This window comes from Protopterus annectens, chromosome 7.part1 (genome assembly GCF_019279795.1).
Source record: "Protopterus annectens isolate FY-2018-M chromosome 7.part1, PAN1.0, whole genome shotgun sequence".
NCBI lineage: Eukaryota > Metazoa > Chordata > Ceratodontiformes > Protopteridae > Protopterus > Protopterus annectens.
The window spans coordinates 344,671,427-344,697,392 of NC_056740.1; the positions used below are offsets into that span (position 1 = coordinate 344,671,427).

Below are 25,966 nucleotides of genomic sequence, written 5' to 3' on the forward strand. Positions count from 1 at the left end.
GTAAGCAGCTCTCGAGCTTTTGAAGATGGCTGAGTCGGAGCCGAGGATCGGCTCTGAACCCAACCAGCAAGAATGAAGGCGAGATAGACAACTTAACATCTAAAGTTTGGATTTTCAGTATAGCTCCAGTATTCGACTCCTGATGTACGTTGCTCAGGTTGTCATCACTAGAGGAAGTCAGTTGTGCACTTTTGCCCATTTCACTCGTCGCTGTGGATGGTATTTCAGCTGTTGCCATAGCAACAGCCTTCTGTTGCTGTGTGGAACATTGTTGATTTTCCAATGAATCAACATTAGTATGTGCCACATCAGCGACATTGGAATTAACTCTGTCTCTGTTGTTACGTCTTACCCCAATGTTAGGGCGTTCATGTGGTCAAGTGAAAATATTACCAGATAAAAAGTCCTGACAGTCTCTAAGTATTTTTTTCTGCCTTAACTGTTGTAACTTACTCTCAAAGAGAGTTATATTATTCAAAATGTCTGTAATTTTATTTTGATGCTGTACAGACGTAAAATGCATTTCTAAATTATTCTGTATCTCATTAATCTCATCACGAAGCTTTTGTTCCATTGGTGTAAAGAAATTAATGAGAAGATTCATATAGCGAAAACTGGTGTCCACATTTATCTGCTGCCATCGTGCTAATAAATCAGGAAATGCATCACCCTGCGCCGGTATACAGAGTACCCACATGCCTCTAGGTACTATCTTATAGTTCAAACAATTTTCCATGTGACATCTCTGCCACTGCAGACGTTTCAACTTCCTTGAAGCAATGTCCAAAGATGATAGAAGGTCAATAAAAGTCACACTAAATTCCTCACCATTAGAACATTATTTTGTACATTCTCCTTCTGTTGTTAAGTTGATGTTAAGCAGTGGATTAACTGCCAGAGTTACATTGTACCTAAATCTTTCATTAATGGAACCAGACAATGGTTTATGCGGATGGTAAGCCAGTTCAATATCAGTCTCCAAAGATGCAGCCATGTGAGAGGAAAAGAGGAAACAGCAAACCAAATATAAAGTAAAATAAACCTCTTCCTTCTCTTAAGGACCCTCCTCAAACGTTCGAAATTATGTCACCAAAAAGAAGAAATCAGAGTCCAACAACACCATGTTAATAATTTATTATAAAATAAACGTTAGTGCTTTCGGGTAAAAAACCCTTCTTCAGGCAATAAAAATTAATACAAATGAAAACATATATACCATTTAAAACATTCAATTAATTTTAAAAGAACCAATCACATACATTGTTTAGTCCGCCTCTTTTTTAAGGCAGGTTTTAAAGGAATAGATGTATTTAATCCTGGTGGGCTGTCAGCTGCTAATACTATAATCCATTGCACTTCTGTACATTCCGTTTTATTCACCACACCCCCCTCTTTTGTTCATCTTGATCGTGTTTAATGCCATAAAGGAAAAGGAATGGTTAAGAAAAAGTGCTACATGTTGGTAAAGGGCATGGAAACAATAGAATATACTTGCCTTGATTTCTTTTTCAAACGGTTTAATGAATGGTGATCCTCTCATTGTTTGTGTTTTAACAATCTGATCGTCTAAAGTGGTCTGAACTTCATCAACTGCAGATAAAATTGAAACTCCAGTATCCCGATAAGGACTTGTGTTGAAGGAAATAGCATCCCAGACATCCACCATGGTGTGCATAGCTTTTTCCAAAGAGAATTCCTAGGGAAACAAAAACAATTAAAATTCATAAGTTTTGAATCTCTAGAATGAAAAAGTGTTTAACAAGATGATCTAATTCTATGTATCACATTCACCTTTTAGACCAATGCAAGATGCAACAATGAGGGCCATGGGAATAAAACAATACAAACAAAAATAAAAATACAGACATAGTCTAATGACACTGATATTGTTATAGACTGTTTAAAATTTGGTAAAGTTTAGTATTTGAGTTTTTAACTCAACTTGAACATTCAATAAAATATTAAAAGAAAAATAAATGCATTGCTTTCATGAAACAGTTTACCTTTTAGGCAGTGGCCCTTACATACTTCTGATTTGTGTTTTGATGTGAGAAAAATATGAATGCATAAATACCAACAATTAAACTCATGCTAACAAAATGAATGTGGTAAGCTATATTATTATTAATATTAAATAACTAGTGTCAGTATGTTGAAGAATGCAGTCTGTATACAAAACTCTGCCATTTACTACACAGGAGGGCCCATAAAATGTACATAAGTTAATATTTAGTACACTGTAATATATAATGTAACAAATTACCTCAAATGGTGATTAAGCACAGAAACAAAACTACAAAAAGTACGTAAGTTCCTCATAAGATGAACCAAAGTAAAAATATAGCAGATAGAAACATACACACATTCTGCAAAAACAGAGTACTTGGTCAATCCAATTTCTCATTACACTAGCTAATTTATATAATTCTTTTGGTTGTCAGACAGTATCTCTTTTCTTCCAATATCCCACTACAACTGTTTTATCTATTGCATATGCATTGCTGAATTAAACCACAACTTTCTCTCTTTTGGTCTTTATTTGATTTTATTTTATTTAATTTATTAATGTGTCAATTAGATAAAAAAAGTTATGTGCTCAGCACAGTGTTCTATCTGTGTTGTCCACTTTCATTCTTTCTCAGCTGTTGGGCTCAGATCCAGTCCTCAGATCCAACTCAGTCACTTTTTCCATCTTGTAGAACACAAACTCTGAAGCTCCTCCCTTTACCCACAATGCCTTCATCACCTTACATACCTCAGACCTTGTTTGCTGCCGACATACCTACAAAATAGTATGGAATTATGACATAATAGAATCCAGGACTCAAACAAAGGAACAGAGGTTCCTCCAATATCTTTCAATCTTTCCAGGAGTAAGTCAAAGGAAGGGGTTGGTGGGAGGAAAGCTGAGGGAGAATGAAAATGGGCAACACAGATGGAACATTATGGTGAGTACATAACTATTATATCTGATGTTGTCAATTTTATTCATTCCTCAACTGTTGGGACAAAGTCTCCAGCTACCTAAATCCTGGGATGACTCTAAGGAAGGATATTCCTGAGCACAGCTGAGTCAAAGGTTGCTCTTTCCCTAGAGACCAGATCTAATTTGTAATGAGCAATAGCCCAAGTTGCAACTGCACAAATATCATCCAAAGAAGTTCCAGACAAAAAGGCTGAATAAGTTGCAATAGACCTGGTGGAATGGGCATTTGGGGGTTTTGGTAAAGGCAAACCCGCTATTCCATAATTAAAGGTAATACAATCAGTCAACCCTTTGTCTAAAGTCACTTTAGAAACTGGTTTGCCTAATTTTGATTCAGAAAAGGAACAAATAATTCTTCAGATTTCCTCAAATTTTGGTTCTGTGAAAATAGAAAAGTAACTCTGTGTGTAACATATATTCTCCTTCATTTGAGACATTTGGAAAGAAGACTGGAAGGTTGATAACCTGATTAATATTGGATTCTGACACCACCTTAGGTAAAATGGAAGGACTGGTCGATAAAGATACTGTATCCTTGTGAACGATCAAATAAGGTGGTATAGACGACAAAGCCTGGACTTCTGAGACCCTTCTGGCAGAAGTAATATCAACTGAAAAGATAGTCTTCCAGGTCAAAAAATTTAGTTCACACTTAGCTGATGGTTCAAAAGGGGGTTGGCTAAGGCCTGTAAAACAGTATTTAATTCCCAAGAAGGAGTAGGATCCTTTAATGGAGGTCTAACTAGGTATGTTCCTCTAAGAAATGCTTTGCAAAGCTTGGAAGATGCAAATGTTGAATTATTTAGTCCTATATGAGAATTAGAAATGGCTGCTAATTGTACTCTGATAGTTGAGGAGCTAGCTGCTTCATTGAAAATTGTAGCCAAAAAGTCAAAACCTTAGATATCAAAGGTGAAAAGTCATCTAAATTCTTTTTATGTGCCCAAAACAAACAAACCTGTTCCATTTACTTTTGTAAAGTTATTTAGTGGAAGCTTTGTGGGGTGACAAAATAATGTGATGGACAGGGGAGAACAGCCTGGATTATCTAGCAGTTGATGGAAATGGAGACAGCATGTGGTCAACTTGAGGCCTGAAATGTCTGGATGAGTTATGTCTATCGGGTGAGACAGAAGGTCTGGAGTTGGATCCAGAATCCAAGGTGGGTGTAGAAGATGAGGCCAAAGGAAGGGAAACCAAATCTGAAGAGGCCAATAATGTGCAATGAGGATAACTGTGCTCTTCAATTGGGAAGCTTTCCGGAGAATTTGGGAATGAGAGTTATTGAGGGCTAAGCATAAAGAAGGCCAGAGGGCCAAGCATGAAGTAGAGTGTCACTTGGGTACTCCCCCACTGGGGGGATCAAGACAAAGAACCTGCTACACTTGCTGTTGAGGGAAGACACAAACAGATCGCAGCGTGGCTGATCTCATCAATAGAAAATACTCTCTGCCACATTCATGTTAAGAGACCACTCGTGAGGCATTACAATACACCTGCTTAACTTGTCTGCAATTACAATGGACTTCCCTGAGATGTGCATTGCTATCACAAAGTGATCAGATGAGATCACCCTTTAACATGCTTTCATAACTTCTTGACAAAAAGGGTAAAATCTGGTTCCCCCTTGTTTGTTATGTACCAGACTACTGACATACTGTCTCTGTCTGAATGGCAATAGTCCCAGTTGGGAGAGTGTCTTAGAAGGTCTGCAATGCTAGGAGGTGAGCTCTCATTTACAAAACACTGATATGTGTGTTGGCCTCTTTGGAGACCATGTGCCTTGGACCGTCCTTCTCAAGAAGTGCCCCCCCAACCCAATTTGAGACACGTCTCTTGTCACTGTGGCCTTGGGTTGAGGGAGAACAAAGGGATGCCCTTCTTATATTTGATTGGAATGGATCCACTGAAGAAAGTAATTTTTGCAGGCTTGCATTACTTTGACTTGACTGGATAATGGTTGCTGGAGAATAGACAATTAAGTTGTGAGTGTCCATTGAAGGATCCTCATGTGTTACCTTGAAAGCAGTAGAAGAGTGACTGCCACTGACATGGATCACAATGTTTGGAGAATCAGCCAAGCTGAAAGAGAAAAACACTGAATGATCCTTTTGACCTGAAGCTGAAATGCTTGAACCTGGGACAAAGGAAGATAAGCTATTTGAGTGACCGTATTGAACACAGCACCTATGAATTCCAATATCTGAGTTGATTCCATTTGAGATTTGTTCTAATTCATAGGTTCGTAGATTAGTACTAAGCTAACTGCCCTTGTGAGCCATTTTAAGCTTAGCCAATTATCCCTTGTGAGACTCAAACCCTGCACCTTGTGTTTGTAAGGCAAACACCTTAACCATTAGGCCACCCTCCCAACCCCCTGACAGAATTGACAGAAATCCCTTGAAGAGAGCATAACTGAAGTAGTCCTGAGCTTGAATTAGATGATGTGATGCCTGGTCATAGCTGTTATGAGCTATTCATACAGCTATGGAAACAACTGGAATCCCTGAAGTCTCAAGTGAACTGCAACAGCTGCCAGACACTTGGTAAACACCATGGGGACTGTGGTGAGACAAAAGAGCAGTACTCTGAGTTGGTAATGACTGCCTCACAGACAGAAGCATAGATATCTCCTGGAATGCCTAATCATTTTTGTATGACAGTATGTATCCTGAAGATCTATCGAGCACATCCAGTTGTCCTTGTGCAGAAAAGGCAGAATGAACTGAACCATGACCATCTGGAACTTTGTGTACTGAACCAATTGATTTAGTTTGCTGAGATCCCACACTGGTCTCCAGTCCCCTGTTTTCTTTGGCACTAAAAAGAATCTTGAATAAGTTCCAGACTCTTTCTGGTCTGGTGGGGCATTTTGGATGACTCTTTTTGCTAGCAGCTTGTTTATTTCTAGTGTTGCTGCTTCCCTCTTATTGGGTGGAACATCAGGGATTTTGTTTGATACTAGTCGGGGTGGATGGGAAAATGGTATTATATAACCTCTGGGTATTATGCTCTGCACCCATGAATCATTTGTAATTTCTACCAGGCTTTCTGGTGCAATGATAATGACCCCTGACTGCTTCCAGAGATGGCAGTCAGGAGTGCTGATAGGATCTGTCAGAGAAACTACTCCTAGGACCCTGGTTATGCACACCACCTCTGCGGCAGGGATGGCTTCTTCCATTAGAGCTCCTCCCTCTGCCCCTGAGGGGAATGTCTCCATGTTGATCTTGGACGGGACCTTGAGATTTTTGTTTGTACCACATTTTCCACCCGCCTCATTGGTTCCTTGAAAAGGTCTGTTGAGGGGTCGAAAAACATATGTCCACAGTAGACAGGGTTTTTCCTTCCTGCTCACATTTAGTGATTGTGTCTTTAACTTTGGGGTCACATAAGGAGCTTCCATTAAAGGAAGCATTGATGAAGGAAGATTTGAAGGGTTCCACAAAGTCACACAAACACATGCAGGCATGTCTTCCGATGGAAATGCCTGAACCCACCACCCATGAGGTACATTCAGCTGCATGGGAAATAAGCCTCACGGACAAGTTTGAAATGGACTGATGGGTAGTCAACTGCAAGGAAACAGTACTCTCTACCTCACAAGATGTGATCCTAGAGAGGGATTTGGAAAGTTCTTTAATCAAATCTCTCTGAAGTCTCGTAAAATGTGCCAAATAATTCAGTGACCTAAGAGCAAAGGTTGCTGAAGCATAGTCAAGCTTTCCAAATCTGTCCAGTGCCAAAGACTCCCTGTTAGGGGGGTGGACAGAGGAACTATTTTCTGCCAGTTCCTTATTAGTGGCCACAGCTACAACCATGACATCCATGGGTACTCCCTTATTCCAATATATTCTATACTTGGGTGGTGCCAGGATCCTATATGTTCTCTTAGGGATAGGTTCAATTGTTTCAGGTTTCTTCCACACCCATCGAGAGACCAAATCAATGAGCTCCTTGGTGGGCAGGGTCACCCAGGAGGTAGATGGGCAAGTCTGAACTCTGGGAAAAGATAAGGCTCTCTCAGCTACCTCAAAGACAAAATGCCTTGGAAAAAAAGACACAGACGGATCCAATAAAACTGGCTTATGGACCGTCAATTCCCTTTGCCATGAAGGCAAACTACTCAAGGAGGGAGTTGGAGCCAAGATATCCAGTGCCAAAGCTCCAAGGGGTAACAGCAGTTCTGACAACTTTGGAGTAGAGTCTGACACCTTCGAGTCAGTGCTACAGGTCCAAGAGTCATCCAACTCCAAAGTACTCAGTGCTGGACCACTCAGAAAGACCATCAGAGTCGAGGATGCCAACATCTTCGGATTTGAGGCAGACAACTCCAGGACTTTTGGATCCAATGACTCTGAAACCAAAGGATAGATTAGGGGCTAGTAATGGAGGTGTAGTACTGAGAACAGTCTCCAGACAAGTGAGGATCAGAGCCAGGAGAACTCCCATTATGTCCTGAAGAACTTCCTCATCATCCTGTCCAAATCAGCTTCTGTAAGGCTCTTGAAAGATCGAATGGATGAGGCCGTGAATGAGGATCTTGAATGGTGCCTAAGAGATTGTGGAAAAAAGGGGAATGGGAGTCGAGAGGAGACTGGATCCAGCAAAAGTTGAGGTGAATGGATCTGTGGAGATTTATCAGACCTAGGTTTCAGATCTGACTTTTTGGCTAATTTAAGAGGAGGCTCAGTTAACGGAGCTAAGTAGCAGATGTTGATGGATCCGGAGATCTGTTACATGACACTTTAGTCTGAGAATCTCCTTTTTTGTCTACTTTTTGGGGGGGTTGAGCCCCAGAGGCTGAAGAAGCAGGTTTAGAGGGCAGCAGTCCCTTAAGAATTAGTTTATTCTTCCTGTTGATTAAGGCACGGGAATTAAACCCTTTACAGATGTCACAGTCAGAGTCCAGATGAGAGGGCTTAACAATAGAATCACTTTGAGTGCGTGTCTCTTCTGGTTATTTTTTGGCTGCAGGCCACGCATTTTTTAAAACTTGAAGGTCTGTCAGACATAGTAAAACAGTAAAAGGAGTAAGTTAGAAAAATCCTTTCTTTCTTTTCTTTTTTTTTTTTTTAACAGATAAGAAAACAAAAAAAATACAAATAATGGTAATTAAAAAGAAAATACTAAAGAGTACTCTACAGGATACCAATAATGGTATTTAAGGAATACTCTAAGAATTATGTAAAAAAGGTGAAAGAGATTTAAGGGTAACTTTTTAAAAGGCTTAAAGGGAGAAAAAAAAGAGTGAAAAATTACAGACTGTCTGAAATAAAAATGAAGCTAACTCATGAAAAAAAAAAAACTAAGGCTCACCCGAGAGTTTTCAGTAACCACATCTGAACGCTATGGCAGCAAATGAGATGTGAGGTAAATAAGGTGACAAGGCCATTATGGCTAAAGAGATGAGCTCAAGACTTTTAGTGTTCTACGAGCTAGAAGAAGTGGCCAAGTCAGATCCGAACTCAACAGATGAGGAATGAATGAAAATGGCAACATCAGATGAAGGCTTATCCATGACCCAAGAAGCAAAACAAATCATTAAAAATGTATACAGTACAAATTAACAGTATAAGTACAGTATACAGACTGTCACTGTATATGTACCATATAAAACAATTGCATTTCTTTGCAGTCAAATTAAGCTACCGTGTGTGCTATAAATTTACATTAGAAGGTCCTGTCTGATTACATCTACTCCATATCCTACACTGATAAAGCTGCCAGTCTTTTTATAGTCATCAAATAAGCATTTTTCCTTTCTATGCCATATGTAATGCCACTTAGATAAACACTTGCCAGCAATTAATCTTACAGTACATTATTTGTAGCTGCCAGTGTATGTATATATATATATATATATATATATATATATATATATATATATATATATATATATATATATATATATATATTATTTGTCATGCTGTATTTAGTGTTGCTAATGTTGAATGTACTGTCACTTTCCGTGGAGCTTTTCGCCCTGAGCGTCTGCTGAAAATGGGCTCTGTCCAGTTCTACTTTCCCAGTAAATAAATCTAAAATAAAATAAACTAAAATAAATAAATACTTTTTTTAAAACTGCTGGTAATCAGTAATCCCATGAGATATAAATTTCATCATTCTCTATAATGCTTTGTGGCTCATGTTTCCAATGTTTCTCAGCTACTTCAATACTATAATGTTTGCATAATCCTCAAATGCAACAGTCTTGCCACATGATTATGCTTTTCAGTATACGGGCCCTCTGCTATTAGTGCATCACACCCAGCAACAAGATGTGCATTTCCAGTTCTGTTTTACAGAACCTGCATTTGTCTGTTTCTCCCACATATTCAATGGACTTTGTAAACCAACGTGCACATAGTCCACTATCCTGGGTCGCTAATATTAATCTTTCTTCTTTTAGTTTAAATTCACCTCTCTGGTTGTTCCAGGAATTTTCTGTACTTGCAACTATATTTATGCCTTCTCATCTGATCCTTCTCCTCATATTCTTTCTTTTGTTTTTTTTGGCACATTCAGTTGCTGCCTGACTTTTTGTCTACTTCTGGTTTAGCTTCCATTCCCACTTGCCACTGATATTCTTCTGCTAAACAAAGAGGGAAGTCATCTTAGATTTGTTTTCTTCTGATGATGTCAGCAGATATGTATGCAGTCCTACGATTGCAGATCTATACATGCAATCAATTTTGAGGAGACACATACCTCCTACAGAACAATAAGTACATATTCTTGGTATACACTGATTTTTATATATATCATTTGATAAGCATGAAACATTTTTCTTGTTTTCCTGTCCAACTTATCAAATACCTTTTGGGGCCAGTCAGTTAACCCCAAAACTATAAATTACAACAGGAACAGCAAATTAGTTTATAGTTTGGACTTTGCTCCTAGATGTCAGGGCTGTTTTCAGTATTAATTTTAGTTTTCTAAAATATTCCTTACTGAGTTTTGTACGCATTTGTTCATGTTTTTTTGTCTGAATAAATTCATATTCTGAATGTTAAAACTGACAGAAGAATAAGCTTTCTTCCCAAATTTGTCAAAAGCATTCCCATCCTTGACATAGGGACTGGAATTAGCATTAGCCATCTGTCTAGCAGAAGCAGTTTCGGATGAGGAAATCACTGTAGGATTTCCTTTGGGGTTACAAAACAAGTATTTGTGAGTCTGAGGTACCTTATATAACCCCATCAAATTTCCTAGGGGCAGGAGATTGATACACAAGCTGTCTGGAAAACAATCCTCAAAACAGATAAAACAGTTGGAGGGGGTGCAACTGCAGGCTGAGGAATACCCAGCTGTAACAAGTTATAATATATTTTCTGGGCAATAGAATGCACTTATGCGCCCATTGAAGACTTTTTTTTTCATTTTAGATAATATTTCATAAAAAGAACAATCTTCTGGATGGAAATCTGAAGTCATACTTTTCCCCGGAATCAGAGTTTTCAACTTGTGAAGTGGGCCATGAAGCACAACACTCGTCCTCTAATCCCTGCTCTTCTGACTGAAAATCACTGTTAGAAAGAGATGGAACCCTTTTTCCTTTGTTATCAGAAGAAGAAACAGACACAGTGAAAGCAGACATCAATTTCCTGGCAAATCTAACCAAGTTTTCCCTGTCTATATAAACAGAGACAGGAGAAATCATTTTTTTTTCTTTTTTGTTTTCTTTAACTGGAAGAATCTCTGGAAAAAGACTGACACAAAGCAGTTACACTTTCCTGGGACTCATTGTACACTTACATCCACCCTTTCCCCCAAGACAGACAAGAGTGGTTCTCCCTTGCCTGGGGAAGGCTACCTTACAGCCATAGAGGATGTGTCTATCCTCCGGCTCTTATTGATGTAGGTGCTACAGCAGAAAATGATGAGCAGTTTGAGGAACTAGATCTGATCACAGAAGAGTCATCCATCAATGGCTAAGGCAAAGGAGTAAGCCTGACATCCAAAGATTCCCAGGCAACTTTCTTCTTCTTCTTGTGGACACACAACTTTCACAGAAATAAAATTAAAGTTATGTACTATAATGCTCGATCCTTCTCCTCCAAGTCCGGTACAATATGACAGTTGGCTACCAAACCACTCCTCAGATCTGATATGGCCATTAGCTAGTGTTCGATTGTCTCAAGTTCCTTCAAATTCCTTCAGACTTATCCCATAATAACCTGTGAGCCATCCCTTTAGTTCGAGTTTGCTGTCTAGTGACTATATGTACCATGGGGTACAAAGGGAGGAATGTCATATCAGACAGACTTGGATAAAAAGGATCCAGTGTTACGCTAAGTACGTAACTTCCATATTCCATTTCATTAGTCCATCCAGTCCAATCTTCCTTGGGTGGAATTGTGGTAGAATTCCCCTAAGAACTGAAGCTGCAAGTGCAGTTCTGGTTCTAGAAATAATGTCCAGTTTATAATGCTTGGAAAAGGTGTGTAGCATAGACCACTTAGCTATTACATCAATGGAGCAATTTTTGAAAAATAACACAGACGTTGCTATAGATCTTGTTGTGAATGTACCTTAAGATTTGAGCTTAGAGTCTTGTTGTTAAAGTATGCAAAGGAGATACAATCGATAACCATCTAGACAGTGCTCATTTAGAAACTTTGAATGCCAACTTGTTATTTGCAAAGGAAACGAACAACCAAGTGTCTTTTCTGAAGGTTTTGATTCTATGTAAGTAGAATCTTAATTGATGTGGACATCTGATGTGTGTAGTATATACTCTCCTTTGTTGGAATAGTTTGGAAACAATAGTGGGAGGTTAACAGACTGGTTAAGATTATTCCTGGAAGCCAACTTGGGAACAAAGGATGGGTTAGTTCTTAAAGTGACCATATCCTTATGAAAGATCAAATTAGCAGCAGTAACAAATAAGGCATGTAGTTCTGAAATTCATTTAGCTAATGGAATAGCTACCTGAAAAAAAAGAAGTTATGTACTTACCATAACGTTCCATGCGAGTTGTTTATCTCGCCTTTCACTGATGGGTTCGGAGCCGATCCTAGGCTCCGACACAGCCGATAGCAAAGCTCAAGGTTTGCCAGTAGCTCGAGACCAAGCTCCTTATCCCACAATGCACTGCTGGAATTACCTCAGATCTTGTTTGCTGCGAGTATAAATACCCTTTTATTTATTTCTACAAGGAAACACTTCCCGAAGGGGAAGAAGAAATATTGAATAACCAGGATGGTACTAGCCTCTAAGTCTACTGTCAGCCAGGAGGGGGAAGGAGGGAGGGACATGAGAATAAAGGCGAGATAAACAACTCACATGGAAAGTTATGGTAAGTACATAACTTCTTTATGTGAAGTTGTTAAATCTCGCCGTTTATTCTCACTGATGGGTAACGTCCCTAGCACCCTCAATCTTGGGTGGCTCATGGAAGTACGTTTTTCAGTACCGTGGAACCAAAGGAAGACCTGTACCTGGAAGTCTTATCTACTTTGTAATGCGCGATAAAGGTATGAGGCTTAGACCAAGTGGCTGCAGCGCAAATATTGTCAAGGGGAAATTTAGCTTGAAAGGCAGAAGATGTACAAATGGCTCTGGTAGAATGAGTCTTAGGTTTTTGTGTCAATGGCATGCTCGCATTCACATAAACAAAGGATATACAATCTGATAACCATTTAGATAAAGTTGTTTTAGCCACTGGATTACCTTTTCTGGCTTCTGAGAAGGATACAAAAAGTTGATCTGATTTTCTAATATCCTTAGTTCTGTCAAGATAAAATCTGAGCTGTCTGTGTACATCAAGTTTGTGCAGCATGTATTCCAATTTGTTAGAGTGGTTGGGAAAAAAGACTGGCAGCTCAATGACCTGATTGATATTGGATTCAGAAGAGACGTTAGGCAAAAATGAGGGGTTTGTTCTGAGAGATACTCTATCAGCATGGAAAATCATGTAAGGTGGTCTGACAGATAATGCTTGAAGTTCTGACACTCTGCGGGCAGAAGTAATGGCCACTAGAAAAATAGTTTTCCAGGATAAATATTTGAGATCACAAGAAGATGCTGGTTCAAAAGGGGGGAGAATAATTTGAGACAGCATAAAGTTCAAATTCCAGGGAGAATAAGGAATTTTGACAGGAGGTCTCATGTGAAGAACACCTTTAAGAAAAGTTTTAGATAACTTTTGGCCCATAACATTCGAGCCACCAAATCCAAGGTGGAAATTTGAGATGGCAGCTAACTGGACTTGAACTGTAGCAGCTGCTGCCCCTTCCTTAAAAATCTTTGTCAAGAATTCTAAAATGGATGATAGCGGAGCTCAGAAAGGGTCAATTTTCTGTGTGTTGGCCCAAACTGAGAACCATTTCCACTTACTGCAGTATAATTTCTTGGTGGATGGCTTGTAAGAAGACAAGAGAATTTGTCTTGTATCTTCTGAAATTGAATGAAGCCTGGCAATTAGGGGAAGTGGATTAGCCAAGCAGTCAGTTTCAGGGACTGCAGGGAAGGATGCAGGTCCCCTGACGGGTGTGTCAGAAGGTCCGGAACTGGGTCCAGGATCAATGGATCTTCCAAAAGGTGATGTTGGAGAAACGGGAACCAAATCTGTCGAGGCCAATAGGGGGCTATGAGTATAACAGTCCTTCCCAGCGATTTTGCTTTCTGTAAAAATCTGGGTATCAATGGGAAGGGTGGGAATGCATAAAGGAGACCCGGGGGCCAATCGTGTAAGAGTGTATCTCTTGGGGAATGTCCCGGAGGTGGTATTAGGGCAAAGTAGCTTCTGCATTTTGAATTGATGTGGCTGGCAAAGAGGTCGCAGCAAGGCTGGCCCCATTTGCAGAAAATCAACTCCGCAACCTGTTGTTTGAGAGACCACTCGTGAGAGAGCAATATAGCCCTGCTTAGCTTGTCTGCTATCACATTGGATTTCCCCGGGATGTGCATTGCTAACAGAAAATGCTGGGATGACACAGCCCATTGCCAGACGCTGAGGGCTTCTCGACAAAGGGTGTAAGACTTGGTTCCACCTTGCTTGTTCAAGTACCAGACTACTGACATGTTGTCCATCTGAATTGCAACAGTTCCTAGAGGAAGAGAGTCCTGAAAGTACTGCAGTGCTAGACGTACTGCGCTCAACTCTAGAACACTGATATGCAGATGTGACTCTTGATCTGTCCATGTGCCTTGGGCAGTCTTTCACTGAAAATGTCCCCCCCACCCTATCAGGGAAGCGTCTGTGGTCACAGTGGCTACTGGGGGGGGGGGACAAAGGGTCTTCCGATTGTGATATGAAGAGACGTCAACCACCACCGAAGGTCTCTCTTGCAAGAATCCGTCATGAGAATCATGTGGTGCATTGGTAGTTTCTGGTAAGACCACTGAGCAAAGAGGAGCCATTGAAGAATTCGTATACGCATTCTTGCGAGTGGTATATCCAGGATTGCTGCCACCATCAAACCTAGCACCTTCAAGACCTCTGCTGCTGTAGCTTTGTTCTTTGACACCAGTGAACTGACGTGTTGGCAGAGAAGTGAGACCCTTTCGATTGGAAGATGTAGAGTAGTAGTTGAGTTATCTAACTCTGCTCCTATAAAAACGGTATGCTGCGATGGCGATAAGGCAGACTTTTCAAAGTTGATTGTAATGCCTAATTGACTGCAGAGTGTCAGAGTGTATTGTGTTGCCTGAGTTAACTGATGCCTGGTGATAGCGGTGAGGAGCCAATCATCTAGGTATGGAAACACCTGGAATCCTAGATGCCTCAGGTGAGCCGTGACCACTGCCATGCATTTGGTGAACACTCTGGGGGCTGTAGTGAGACCAAAGGACAGGACTCGAAAATGGTAATGGTTGGCTCCTAGCTAGAAACGCAGGTGATCTCTAGATCGTCTGTTCATCTTTATGTGATAGTACATGTCCTTGAGATCTATGGAGCACATCCAATCACCTTTCCCTAGGAAGGGAAGAATGGACTGAAGCGTGACCATTTGGAACTTCTCTTTCTTTACGAACTGGTTGAGTCTGCTGTATTCCAAGATAGGTCTCCAGTCACCTGTTTTCTTTGGTACCAAAAAGAATCTTGAGTAAGTTCCGAAGCCAACTGGATCTGCTGGGACTGGTTGGATGACTCTTTTTTTCTAGCAATTTGTGGACCTCTACGATTGCTTGTTCCCTAGGACTGGGTGGAACATCTGGGATTCTGTTTACAGGAATGGGAGGGGTAGAGAACGTTATGAAATATCCTCTGGAAATGATGCTTTGTACCCATGTATCTGATGTTATGTTTAGCCAGGCTTCTGGGTAAAAAGACAAGCGACCCCCGACTGCCTCCAGAGCCGAACAGCCGGACCCCCTTTTAGGGGCACTGGTAGGGTTGACCAGAGAACTGACCCCTGTCACCCTGTTGCTGCGGACCCCCTCTGCCGCGGGGGCGGTGTCTTCTCTTATAACCCCCTCCTCTGCCTCTAGAGAGGGTTTCTCCACATGTGTCCTGAAAGGCTCCCTGTGCTTTTCAGAACCACATTTTCCCTCCCCTAGGGCCCTTGGGGTAGGGCCGAGTAGGGGTAGAAAAACGGACTCCAACGGCAGATAAGGTCTTGCCTTCCTGCTCACACCTGGTTAAACTTTTCTTTACTTTAGGCCCAAACAGTGATGAGCCATCGAATGGGGTGTTGATAAAGAAAGGCTTAAAGGGTTCCGCAAAGGAACAGAGACGCATCCAGGCTTGTCTTTGGACAGCAATGCCCGAACTAGTGGCACTACTCGAACCATCGGCTGCATAAGATATGAGATGCATGGACGAGTTTACAACTAAATTTAGGGTAGCGAGCTGTGCGTTGACTTTGTCGGCAACCCCTGCAGCTACCGTACCGTGGAGAGTATTTCCTAGCTCTTTCAGGAGAATCTTTGTAGTCTCGTAAAATGGGTTAAGTAGTTCAGTGATCACAGAGAAAAAGTCGCTGAACTAAACATGCGTTTCCCATATCTATCCATGATCCTAGAATCTCTGTTAGGAGGATGGATAGATGCGGATGTTTCAGACACTTCCTTTTTGGTGGCTGCAGCTACCACCATGGCATCAACAGGCACTCCCTTGGTCAAAAATGCCTTGTCCATTGGGGCAGACATGAATTTATTTGGCTTGCGAGGGACAGGTTCCATGGCTTCCGGTGACTCCCACGCTTTATGAGAGATCAGTTCCATGAGCTCGTCATAAGGAGGAGACACCCAAGAAGTGGAAGGTTGAGACCTAAAAGCCTTCAAGAGCATGGACTCATCCTCAGTAGGGGTCTTGGAGTGCCAATCGCCCCTCTGACTAAGGATCTCTAATATCTCTGCAAAGGAGATATCCTCAGAGGGGGATCGAGGGGACCCTTCTGACTCATCCAAGTCATTGTCAGATGTCAAAGACTCCTGTGGGGAGTCTAAGTGCCTCCTCTTGCACAGTCTCTTCCTGGGCACCTCCTCAGTGGGGGAATCTGGGGAGGTCTCAGAAGAGCAGGGGACACCCTGTGGGGGTACTTGAGGCTCAGGGTCTCTACGCTTAGGGGGACTGATAGACGAAGAAGCAGACACAGGAGCTTGAGGGGAGAGGAAAGGCCGAACCGATGCTGACATTGTCTTGGGAGACAGGACTCTTCTCATAGCATTGATGGCGCCATGGCTCCGATGAGAAGGGGTAGACGGACCCGAAAGGGCCGTCCAATCCTCCCATACCAAAACCATGGGCTCCGAGCCCGAGGTAGGAGCTGAGCTCATCCAAGCCGAAGCCCGAGAGGAAGAGTTAGTACCGACAAATCGGTCCGAATATCCTCCCCGGACCCGATGGGAGAGCGTCGGCTCCTAGAGTCCTCGGTCGGCACTGAGGACATCCGAGTAGATGAAGCCGATAATACTGGTGCAGGTATCGGCTCCAAGGTTTCAACAATCATCGGTTCAGGTTCCTTTGGCTCAGAGGGTCCAGTACGGCTCAGAAGAGGAGTAGACAAATCCGGTTCAATGGTATTCGGCACAGATGAGCTGGTCGGGGCCAACAACAATTTGGCAAGTCCTGGTGCCTGTAAAAGCTTCTGCACTAGCCGATCCATGTCCAAATCTGAAAGGCTGACTGAGGACTTAGATTAATTCACCGAAGGTGCTGACTGGAGCAGAGGAGAAGAGGGAACCTCAGAGACCGGCTCCAATACTGGGAGCTGGCTCGAATCAAAGGGACACTTGGTTCTGAGGTCTGTGGAACTGATGACCCTCCCTCTGAAGTTCTTTCGTTTTTTGCAACTTTGGGATCCGAAGATTTTGAAGATTTGGAGGATTTGGAAGACATGCTAGTACCTTCATGGCTACTCAACACCTCAGAAAAGGAATGCTGCAGTAATCCCCTGTCAATTAGCTTCCTCCTTCTCTCCAAGAGGACTCTTGAAGAAAAGGAATGGCAAATGCTGCAAGTGTCTTGGAGGTGTTTAGCCCCCAGACAGTAAACACATTGAATGTGTCCGTCAGTGACGGACATTTTCTGCCCACAATCTGGGCATTTCTTGAATCCCGATTTAGGATGGGACTTTTCCTTGTCATCCAACATAGTAAATAGTAGAATACAAAAACCAGTATACTGAAACTAAAAGAGTAAAGTCCTTCCTTTCCTTGTAAAGACCCACACAAACTAAGGAAAGCAACTAAGCCCAAACCGGGCACTATCTATGACAGAGTTAAACTATAAGTTTACAAATACAGGGCTAAACAGGCCCACTGAGAAAAAACTTGACTAGAAGAAGATAGAGATTATTAACTATAATAGGGCTAAAAGGCCCACACAAAACAACTAAGCCAACAGGGCACTAACTATCAGAAACTACTGATTCTATTATTAAAATTTTTATACTAACACTAAAACTGTCTATATGAAAATATCTAAGAGAAAAAAGAAGATTTTTATCAAAAACTTGCTATTTTTTTCCACAAATGGTCCGAGCTAGCTGGATCACCGAGATCTCTCTTGCCGCAGCAAACTAGATATGAGGTCATTCCAGCAGTGCATTGTGGGATAAGGGGCTTGGTCTCAAGCTACTGGCAAACCTTGAGCTTTGCTATCGGCTGTGTCGGAGCCGAGGATCGGCTCCAAATCCATCAGTGAGAATAAACGGCGAGATTTAACAACTTCACATAAATTGTTTTCCAAGCTGTGCTCTTCAGTTTTGCAGATGAAGCTGGTTTATTTGGAGGCTTTGTTAGTGCTTCTAGGACCAAATTCAAATACCAAGGTAGAGTAGGGCCCTTAATGGGAGGAAAAGAAGAAACTCTCCTTTAAGTCTCATCACAGAACCCCCCCCAGGTGTTCACCAATTGCATGGATGTAGTCGCAACCAACCTGAGTCTGCATCCATGTGTTCTCATATCTAGACGATTGTCTCCTAGCTGCAATAACCAGAAAGTATTTACTAACAGTCAATGACTACTTTTTACAGCTCTGCCTATCTTTAGGCATCTCCATAAATTGTCAAAAATTATGTCTTCATCCCTCACAGCAAATTACTTTTACCTCTGCCACCAGAACTGCTCTCATGGTCTCTCTACAAAGGGGATTAAGATTTGGTTCCTACCTGTTTGTTGATGTACAAAACTACTGAAATTTTATCTGTTTGTATGGATATTATTCCCAAAGGCAAGTGTTACTGAAATTCTTACAATACTAGAAGAGACACTGTCATTCCCCAGATGCTTATGTGAAGACTGCACTCTAAATTCCTTAGGCCATCCTCCCCTCAAAATGACTCAACTCCCAAAAAGGAGGCATCCATGCTTACTATTGCTGTAGGAGAAGGTAGAAAGAATGGTCTTCCTGACTGACAAAATGAGAACATTAGTCATCAGTTTAAATCATTTCTGCATGATTAAATCAAGTGAATGGTAGCCAAAAGGCAGTGTGCTATTTGTGACAACTGAATGGGTAATACCCACTGCAGAATCCTCATGAGAAATCTAGCATTGTGGACTATAGTAATTGCAGTTGCCATGTGATCTAAATCTGTTAGGACCAGCGCCACTGGAGGGTCCTGATTGTGATAAAACAGATGAGCTGATTGCAAAATAGAGGTTTGTCTTTCTGGGGTGGCAGACACTTGACATGAGGTGTCCTGGTGGCAGAGGTGAAAGTAATTTGCTGTGAGGGATGAAGAAGTGATGTTTGAAAATTTATGGAGATGCCAAAAGATAGGCAGAGCTGTAAAAAGTAGTCTTTGACTATTAGTAAAAACTTCCTGGTTGTTGCAGCTAGGAGACAATCATTTAGACATGAGAACATATGGATGTAGGCCCAGGTGGGTTGCAATTACAGCCATGCAATTGTTGAACACCTAGGGGTCTGTGGTGAGAAAGAAGGGCAAGGCTCTGACCTGCTTATGATTAGCTCCTACCAAAAAGTGACAAAAATCTAGGACTCCTTTGAGATTTTTAAGTGGAAGTGTGAGCAGGATGGGAAGATGCTGTCTGCCATGGCCATCAAATGTGAGAACTCTCAGAGATCCTAAAAAAATACCAGCATCAGCCCTTCAACTCTTCCTCTGACAGGGCAGCCATGACAGAGGTGACCCTTTCAACAGACACCAACTATGTGGTTGAACGGGTCTACAAAATCTTTTGAATGCAGGTATTATTTGAATGACAGTGTCCAGGATCCAGTGCTGTGTCCATACATTTTTTTTTGAGATACCATTGTAGCTCTCATCATATGCAGTTTTGGGAAGCACCAGAATACAAGAGAAGAAAACCCTAATGCTTTGAAGGACTGTCTTGCAGTCAGCACGGACTGATGAGATAGTTGATGGAAGTACCAGGGGTACAGAGAACCTTCCTTATAAAGGTCAAATCACACCCCTGAAGCCCTGAAGACTTGCTCATCTGTCCACCTCTGGATGCAACTGGGGGACTATTATCATGTCACCTAACTGTATGGTTGGATATCACACAGAACAGCTGGGTGCAAGAAATTACATCCAGAGGCTGTACCATACCATTTTTCCAAAGGCCATTTCTTCAGAAGCTGCTTTTACCAAATGCTCCACCCCACCAAATGTGAGGAGCTATTCAGGAGATGTTAGTCTCCTTCAAAAAAAGGGTCATCCAAGAGGTCCCACCAGTCTAGAGAGGGTCAGGAGTTTATTCAAAATTCTTTGTGGGCTCAAAGAAAATAAAGAACCTCAGGCCAGTTCTGGATTTCAGCAGCCTAAACTTCTGTGTCAAAAAGACTCCATTTAGAATGGTCGCTGTGTGTCAGCAATTTTGCCATGCTTCAAAGCAAACAACTAGAGATGGAGTTAATGGACTCTGAAAGGGAATATGCATGTTTCCTTTTACATGTTCTCTTCCTTTGAATCTTCAGCTGCGAGTGGTCAGAGCCTGTGGAAGAGTTGTATCTCACATCCTGTGAATCTCCAAATGATACAACTCAGCTCTGTCACTGGGAACCTTGATAAACAGGCTGAATAGCTGATGGGTAGACATCTCGGGTGGAAATTCTGTTAACAGTCTGGGAGGGGAGGAGGCTATCACCCTCTACATAACCTCAAAGGTGGATCCAAATTCCACCTGAATTGAGGAACCATTCCTTAGAACAAACTTCTCCTCGTGCAAAGCAGAAGTGGGTGTCACCTAGGAGGGCAGCACTAGTACTAAGGACCTGGATGGCCTTGATGTGGAAATCGATAACACCACCTCAAATTCTGGAGACCCCAACATCAAAAACAGTTCCAAACAAGCTGTTCTTGCAGACTACACCAAATACTCTATGTCAAAAGTACTGGTTCAAAGCATACTTGATACCAAAAGCGATCAGGGTGGACTGCCTTAGATGTGATAATGTTGACATTAAAACAGGTAAGGCTTTTGGTGCCAACATGGCAGGATCTGGGTGAGTAGCTGTCCCGAAGATCATCAATGTTGAAAGTGGCACAGGAGAAGGAGGTAAAAGAGGTGGGGGCAACCCGATCAGCCCTGGTAACTCAAGGGGAATGGGATGATGCCCAGTTCAATCTGCATCTTCAATAAGGCTCTCACCATGGGCTCCCAATTTGTTTCAGACATGCTTCTAAAGGAGTGAATTAATTTAAAAAAAGAAGTGAATGGAGATCTGGAAACAAAATATTGGAATAGTTCCCAATCAGAAGTGTGCCTGCTGCTTGACTTGGTGGTAGACTTGTCCTGAACAACTTATAGTCTCTTCATTCAATATCGGAGGATAATACTCTTTCCTGGTTACTGTGGGAGAAGATAATATTCCTTGTTCATCAGACCTATACTTTTTAGACTCTTTTTCTTTGTCCTTCTCTTTTTTTTCCTGGCTTGTCTGTCAATTCAAAAGGAAAAAGTCCTTTAATTATTTATTTATTCTTTCTGACTGCTAGAGACCATGGCCAAACCCCATTACATATGAAGCATTCAACATTTGGGTGCTCTGGACCTAAATAAACACACAGATTATGTGCATCATGATGAGACAGCTTATACCCACATATGGTACACTTTTTGAAAGTCTTATCCATATCCACAATAGAGTAAACAAAAAGCCTACGGTCTAAAGAATAGCTACAATACTTGAACCTTAGCTAAATCTTAAATAGCGATATATACATAAACCTTTTTCTTTTGGCAAAAAGAGAGATAAAAAAGAGATGTTTGGCAGCTGCATAAATATTGAGGAAGCTGGGGGCACTTACATGTAAACTGGAAAAGCCTAACTGTCTAACTAAGCCCTAATAGTAAAAATTAAGCTAGCAAATTATAATATCAAGAGATGGAATAACTATGGCTGGTGAAAATGGAAAAATGCAAACAGCTGCTGACTAAGGAGTAAGATCCATTCTCAAAGACTACAAATGAGATCTGGAGGGGTTGGCTCATAGGGGACTTTGAAAGAAGTTTCAAGGCACTTGAGGCATTAGAGCACTAGGTAATGGCTAGATTAGATCCAAGGAGAGTCTCAATACCCAACTGTCAGAACAGATGGACTGCTGAAACTGAATCAAACGTTTTCCTCAGAAAAATAAGTTAGTGGAAGGTTTTCCCCAGTAAGGAACTTATTTGCCTGGCTTGAAGGATCACTAACTGACCATCAGTTCCATGAAGCCTACAGAAGGAGTGCACTGAACTCCTATGAACTCCTATGAACTTCAGTGGCAAGAAAGCGCTGAAGCTTTTGAAACTCTGACTGTTTTTTATATGTTGTACTGCTTGACCTCCTGGCAGTTAGAGTTTTGAAAGGTGCCATAAAGCCTTGAAAGGCTGGCTGGATTGTCGTGTCCTTGGCAGGATATACCCCAAATAGCTTGATGTATTGCAGCAGTGATCTAATGTTGAACATCTAAATCTTGCTTCAGGTATGTTGGTAAGTTAAGGAATAATTCTCAACAATGCACTGAGTTCATCCACAAAAATATCACACATTCCAATTCCAAGGCTATAAAGAATACATTAGCTCTCACATTTTATATTAACTTTATGCCACCTACCCAGATTATCCGTGAACATTTAATTTCACCTGAAACCACCTTAGAACAAGTCTTAGAATCTCTAACAAAAGACTAAAAATAATAGTTTAATGGGACCAGACAACATGTAAGCTTCATTCTCATCAGTACCAAGTATATGCTATCTGAGCCTCTACCTAAACTGTTTAATCGCAGTCTGTCCACAGGGTTTGTACCTGATACATGGAGAACCGTGACTGTGACTTTCCCTACATATGGTTGGCTCTTCTACAGACCCAGGTAATTATAGACCTATCAAACTCACCTACATTATATGCAAACTCATGGAATGTATCATAGCAGAACTCATTTATGCAAACATAGGCAACTTAAATGATCTCGTTCCCAATCAGTTTTGGTTTGGTAAAGTTCATGTCCTGTCTCCAGAATCTAGTAAGCTTTGCTGAAAAGCTTGCAGAAGTTGTGGACAGTAGTCACTCCACACATAATGCTTATCTCAGCCTAGTCAAGGCATTTGAAATTATTCCCACACTGGTATTATTAAAAAAGTAAACAAACAATGTAAACTCCTATGTTGTCCTTTGGATTGTAAGCTGTAAATCCAATACATCTCATATTGAAAAAGTTCCTGGTACCCTCTATGAATGTAAAATTGTAACTAGTGGGGAACCACATGATTCCATGTTGGGCCCTCTCCTGTTTGGCATTTATTCCAGAGATATCCAAGCCAATATTCCAAAAATGTGGTTGACCAAGTTTGGTGATGACTGGAAACTAGAATTGTTAACCACTCATACACCAATACTAAATAACTCCAGCAGAGTCTGGAATATACACAGACTCAGTGTACCAAAAAAAGTATCAAGCTAAATGCAAAACAATTCCAGAGAAAATCTGCTTCCATCTCATATCTTATAAATGGTACCCTTCTTCAGACAGATATTGTCATAACAGATATGGGTATTTATCTGACAACTCTCTTTCATTCCAGCATCATATTTCTACCATAACCAGGAAATCTTTCTAGTTAGACTACTTAATTTCCAAGGGAAGAGATTCAGGATACAAAGAAATCATCTTACCACAGAAATATCCCCTTATCAGACCCATCATCAAATACAGAGCCCTCCTTTGATATGTAGAAATCCAAGCATATTAGTCAATTGGTAAGGTCCCAAAGACGTCTGAACAAGAAAATTAAAGACCTTAAATCTTTCAACTTTTTCAGTATGTTATCATGGCTCTCCTTATACTCAGTAGCCTAACAGCTGTACCAAGACAACATGTGCCTCACATTTCAAGCCATGAAAGACCCAGCTCTAGATGACCTCCTATTTCTTCACAAGACCAGGGGCTATAGAAACACTCACACTAGGGATCTAAATCTATACAAGAAATAAGTAAGACTCACAAAGGGGTGTTACTTAGTGTATTTCCAAGCTCAGTAATATGTTATCACTACAGGTCAAACTTTGTACTACTTTGGCTACCTTTAAGGCTAGTCTTGATGATTGGAAGGACAGACACAGATTTATGCCAAATTATCATGTACAGCCCTATTTGATTTAGGAGGTTAGAAAGTACAGTTCTGTAAGTAAAGCTTACCTTAACAGTAGATATTCAAATGATCACTGCTGCAGAAGCCTTAGCTATATTGATAATATCCTGCCAAGATATAACATTCAGCCAGCTTGCAAAGCTTCAGGGCACCTTCCACATACCCAAACTATCAGCCAACTTCAGATGAGCTGACTAAAAGACAAGTTTGGACACAAAGTCCTTCAGAGCTTTCCTGCCAGCAGCAAGAGGGATTCTGAGCCTTGAAAGGACAATGCTAGGAACAATAAAAATAAATGTATACACCCTAACATAAAAAACACACTAAAAAACAAGGGGGATGGAAGGAAAGAGCAGCTACTGCAGCAGTAATCATGTGAACATCTACTGTTATGATAAGTTTACTTTCACTGCTGTACTATCTTCATCATACTGATCATCACTACGATAGCTTAAGCTATATGGGTAAATTAACTTAGCTTTCTACATTTGGGAGGTTGAAGGAGAAGACTCCAGTAGCCCCTGGGGAATGGTGCTAGCAAGGCTTGATCTGGACCTGCAGAAGGAATCAAGCTTACAGTGCTTTGTAAAAGTATGCACAGAGGACCAGGAATAAGTCTAGAATTTAACGTTTTCAAAAAGCCACAGATGAAAAGAAGGCCCTGGCAGAACGGGCCTTGACCATGCCTGGAATAGTTTTGTTACGGTGAGTATAACAAAAGGTTAAACTGGGAGATAGATAATTTGGCTTAAAGTAAACTCAGATACCACTTTAGGCATAAAAGAAGGATTAGCTCTCAAAGAAACCCTGTCCCTATGGAAAATGAGATGAGGTCGGCATACCATAAGAGCTTGCTGAGGTCACAGGAATCAGTAAAACTGTTCTCCATGCTAAGAACCTTAAGTCAGCCAGATTAATTGTTTCAAATGGAGCAAGTTTTAAGCTTCTCTAACACAAAATTAAGATCCCAGTGAGGGGCCACCAGTTTTCTTGGAGGCCTCTTATACAAAACCCCTTTCAACAGCATTTGGACATGAGACTGCATTAAAAGAGGAGGATCCATGGGCAGACATGCTGAAATGGCCAATAAATGAACCTCGATAGAGGAATAAGAAAGGCCATAGAACAGTAACTCACACAAACATGGCAGAACCAGAGAACAACTAGCACTGGATTGTTGATTAGGTTGTTGCCACCAACTAGAAAACCTGTTGCATTTGCTAATATATGATTTTCTAGTAGCAGTTTTCTTGCCTCTATTAGTACCTGCTACAGGTTCTCAGTAAACAAGTGCCTAAAAGGAATTAAGGCAGTATCATCCAGGTAGACAACTGAAGTTGATTGATGTCTGGGTGTAATAAGCACCCCTGTTCCTTTTGTGAGTAAATCCAGTCTAAGAGAAAGCTTGTGGTAAATACCCCTGGCCATTTCCAAAAGACAGGAGAACTTCAATTACCTGGACCTAAAGAAATTTAATACAATGATCTTGGGTGATTCTTTCTGAATCCTCAGAAGTACTCTGGACACTAGTTGAAAGGGTAGAAAAACATACAGGTCTACCCTGGTCCTGCACAGTTTTTCTGCCAAAATTTTGCTCTAATAGAAAGCAGGATGCCTGTGGAGTGAGAATGTGCAGTGAACCTATGTCCCAAGCTAACATGGCTAGTCTGCAGAGGTATGACCTGGTTCCCTTTTACTTGTTCATGTACCACATGACTGTGGTATCGTGTGTAAATCACATGAAGAGGTCTAGGGGAACAAATATGACTCAGAGAGTTGAGTGTCTTGATCAAGGCAAGCACCTCCTTGATACTTAGGTGCTTGCATCTCTCCTTGGTGTCCCACATACCCTGCACTTGGGTCTATATCACATGGTCGAAAGCTAATAATAGCGAATGACCACAACTTTGAAAACACTGGAACTCGAAGTCGCAATTGTGGGGGGCTGTGCCCCCCACACCCCCAGCTAAATATATA

The 25,966-nt window shown here is 41.3% G+C and overlaps 1 protein-coding gene across 1 annotated transcript in view; it reads right to left on the bottom strand.

Annotated features, from left to right (window-relative positions):
- Positions 1-25,966, bottom strand: part of DNAH12 (dynein axonemal heavy chain 12) — a 4,520,724-nt gene that overhangs the window by 3,075,554 nt on the left and 1,419,204 nt on the right. The window contains exon 16 of the mRNA XM_044078497.1: positions 1,496-1,696. Coding sequence (XP_043934432.1) covers positions 1,496-1,696 — 201 coding nt within the window. The remainder of the gene's footprint in view (positions 1-1,495; positions 1,697-25,966) is intronic.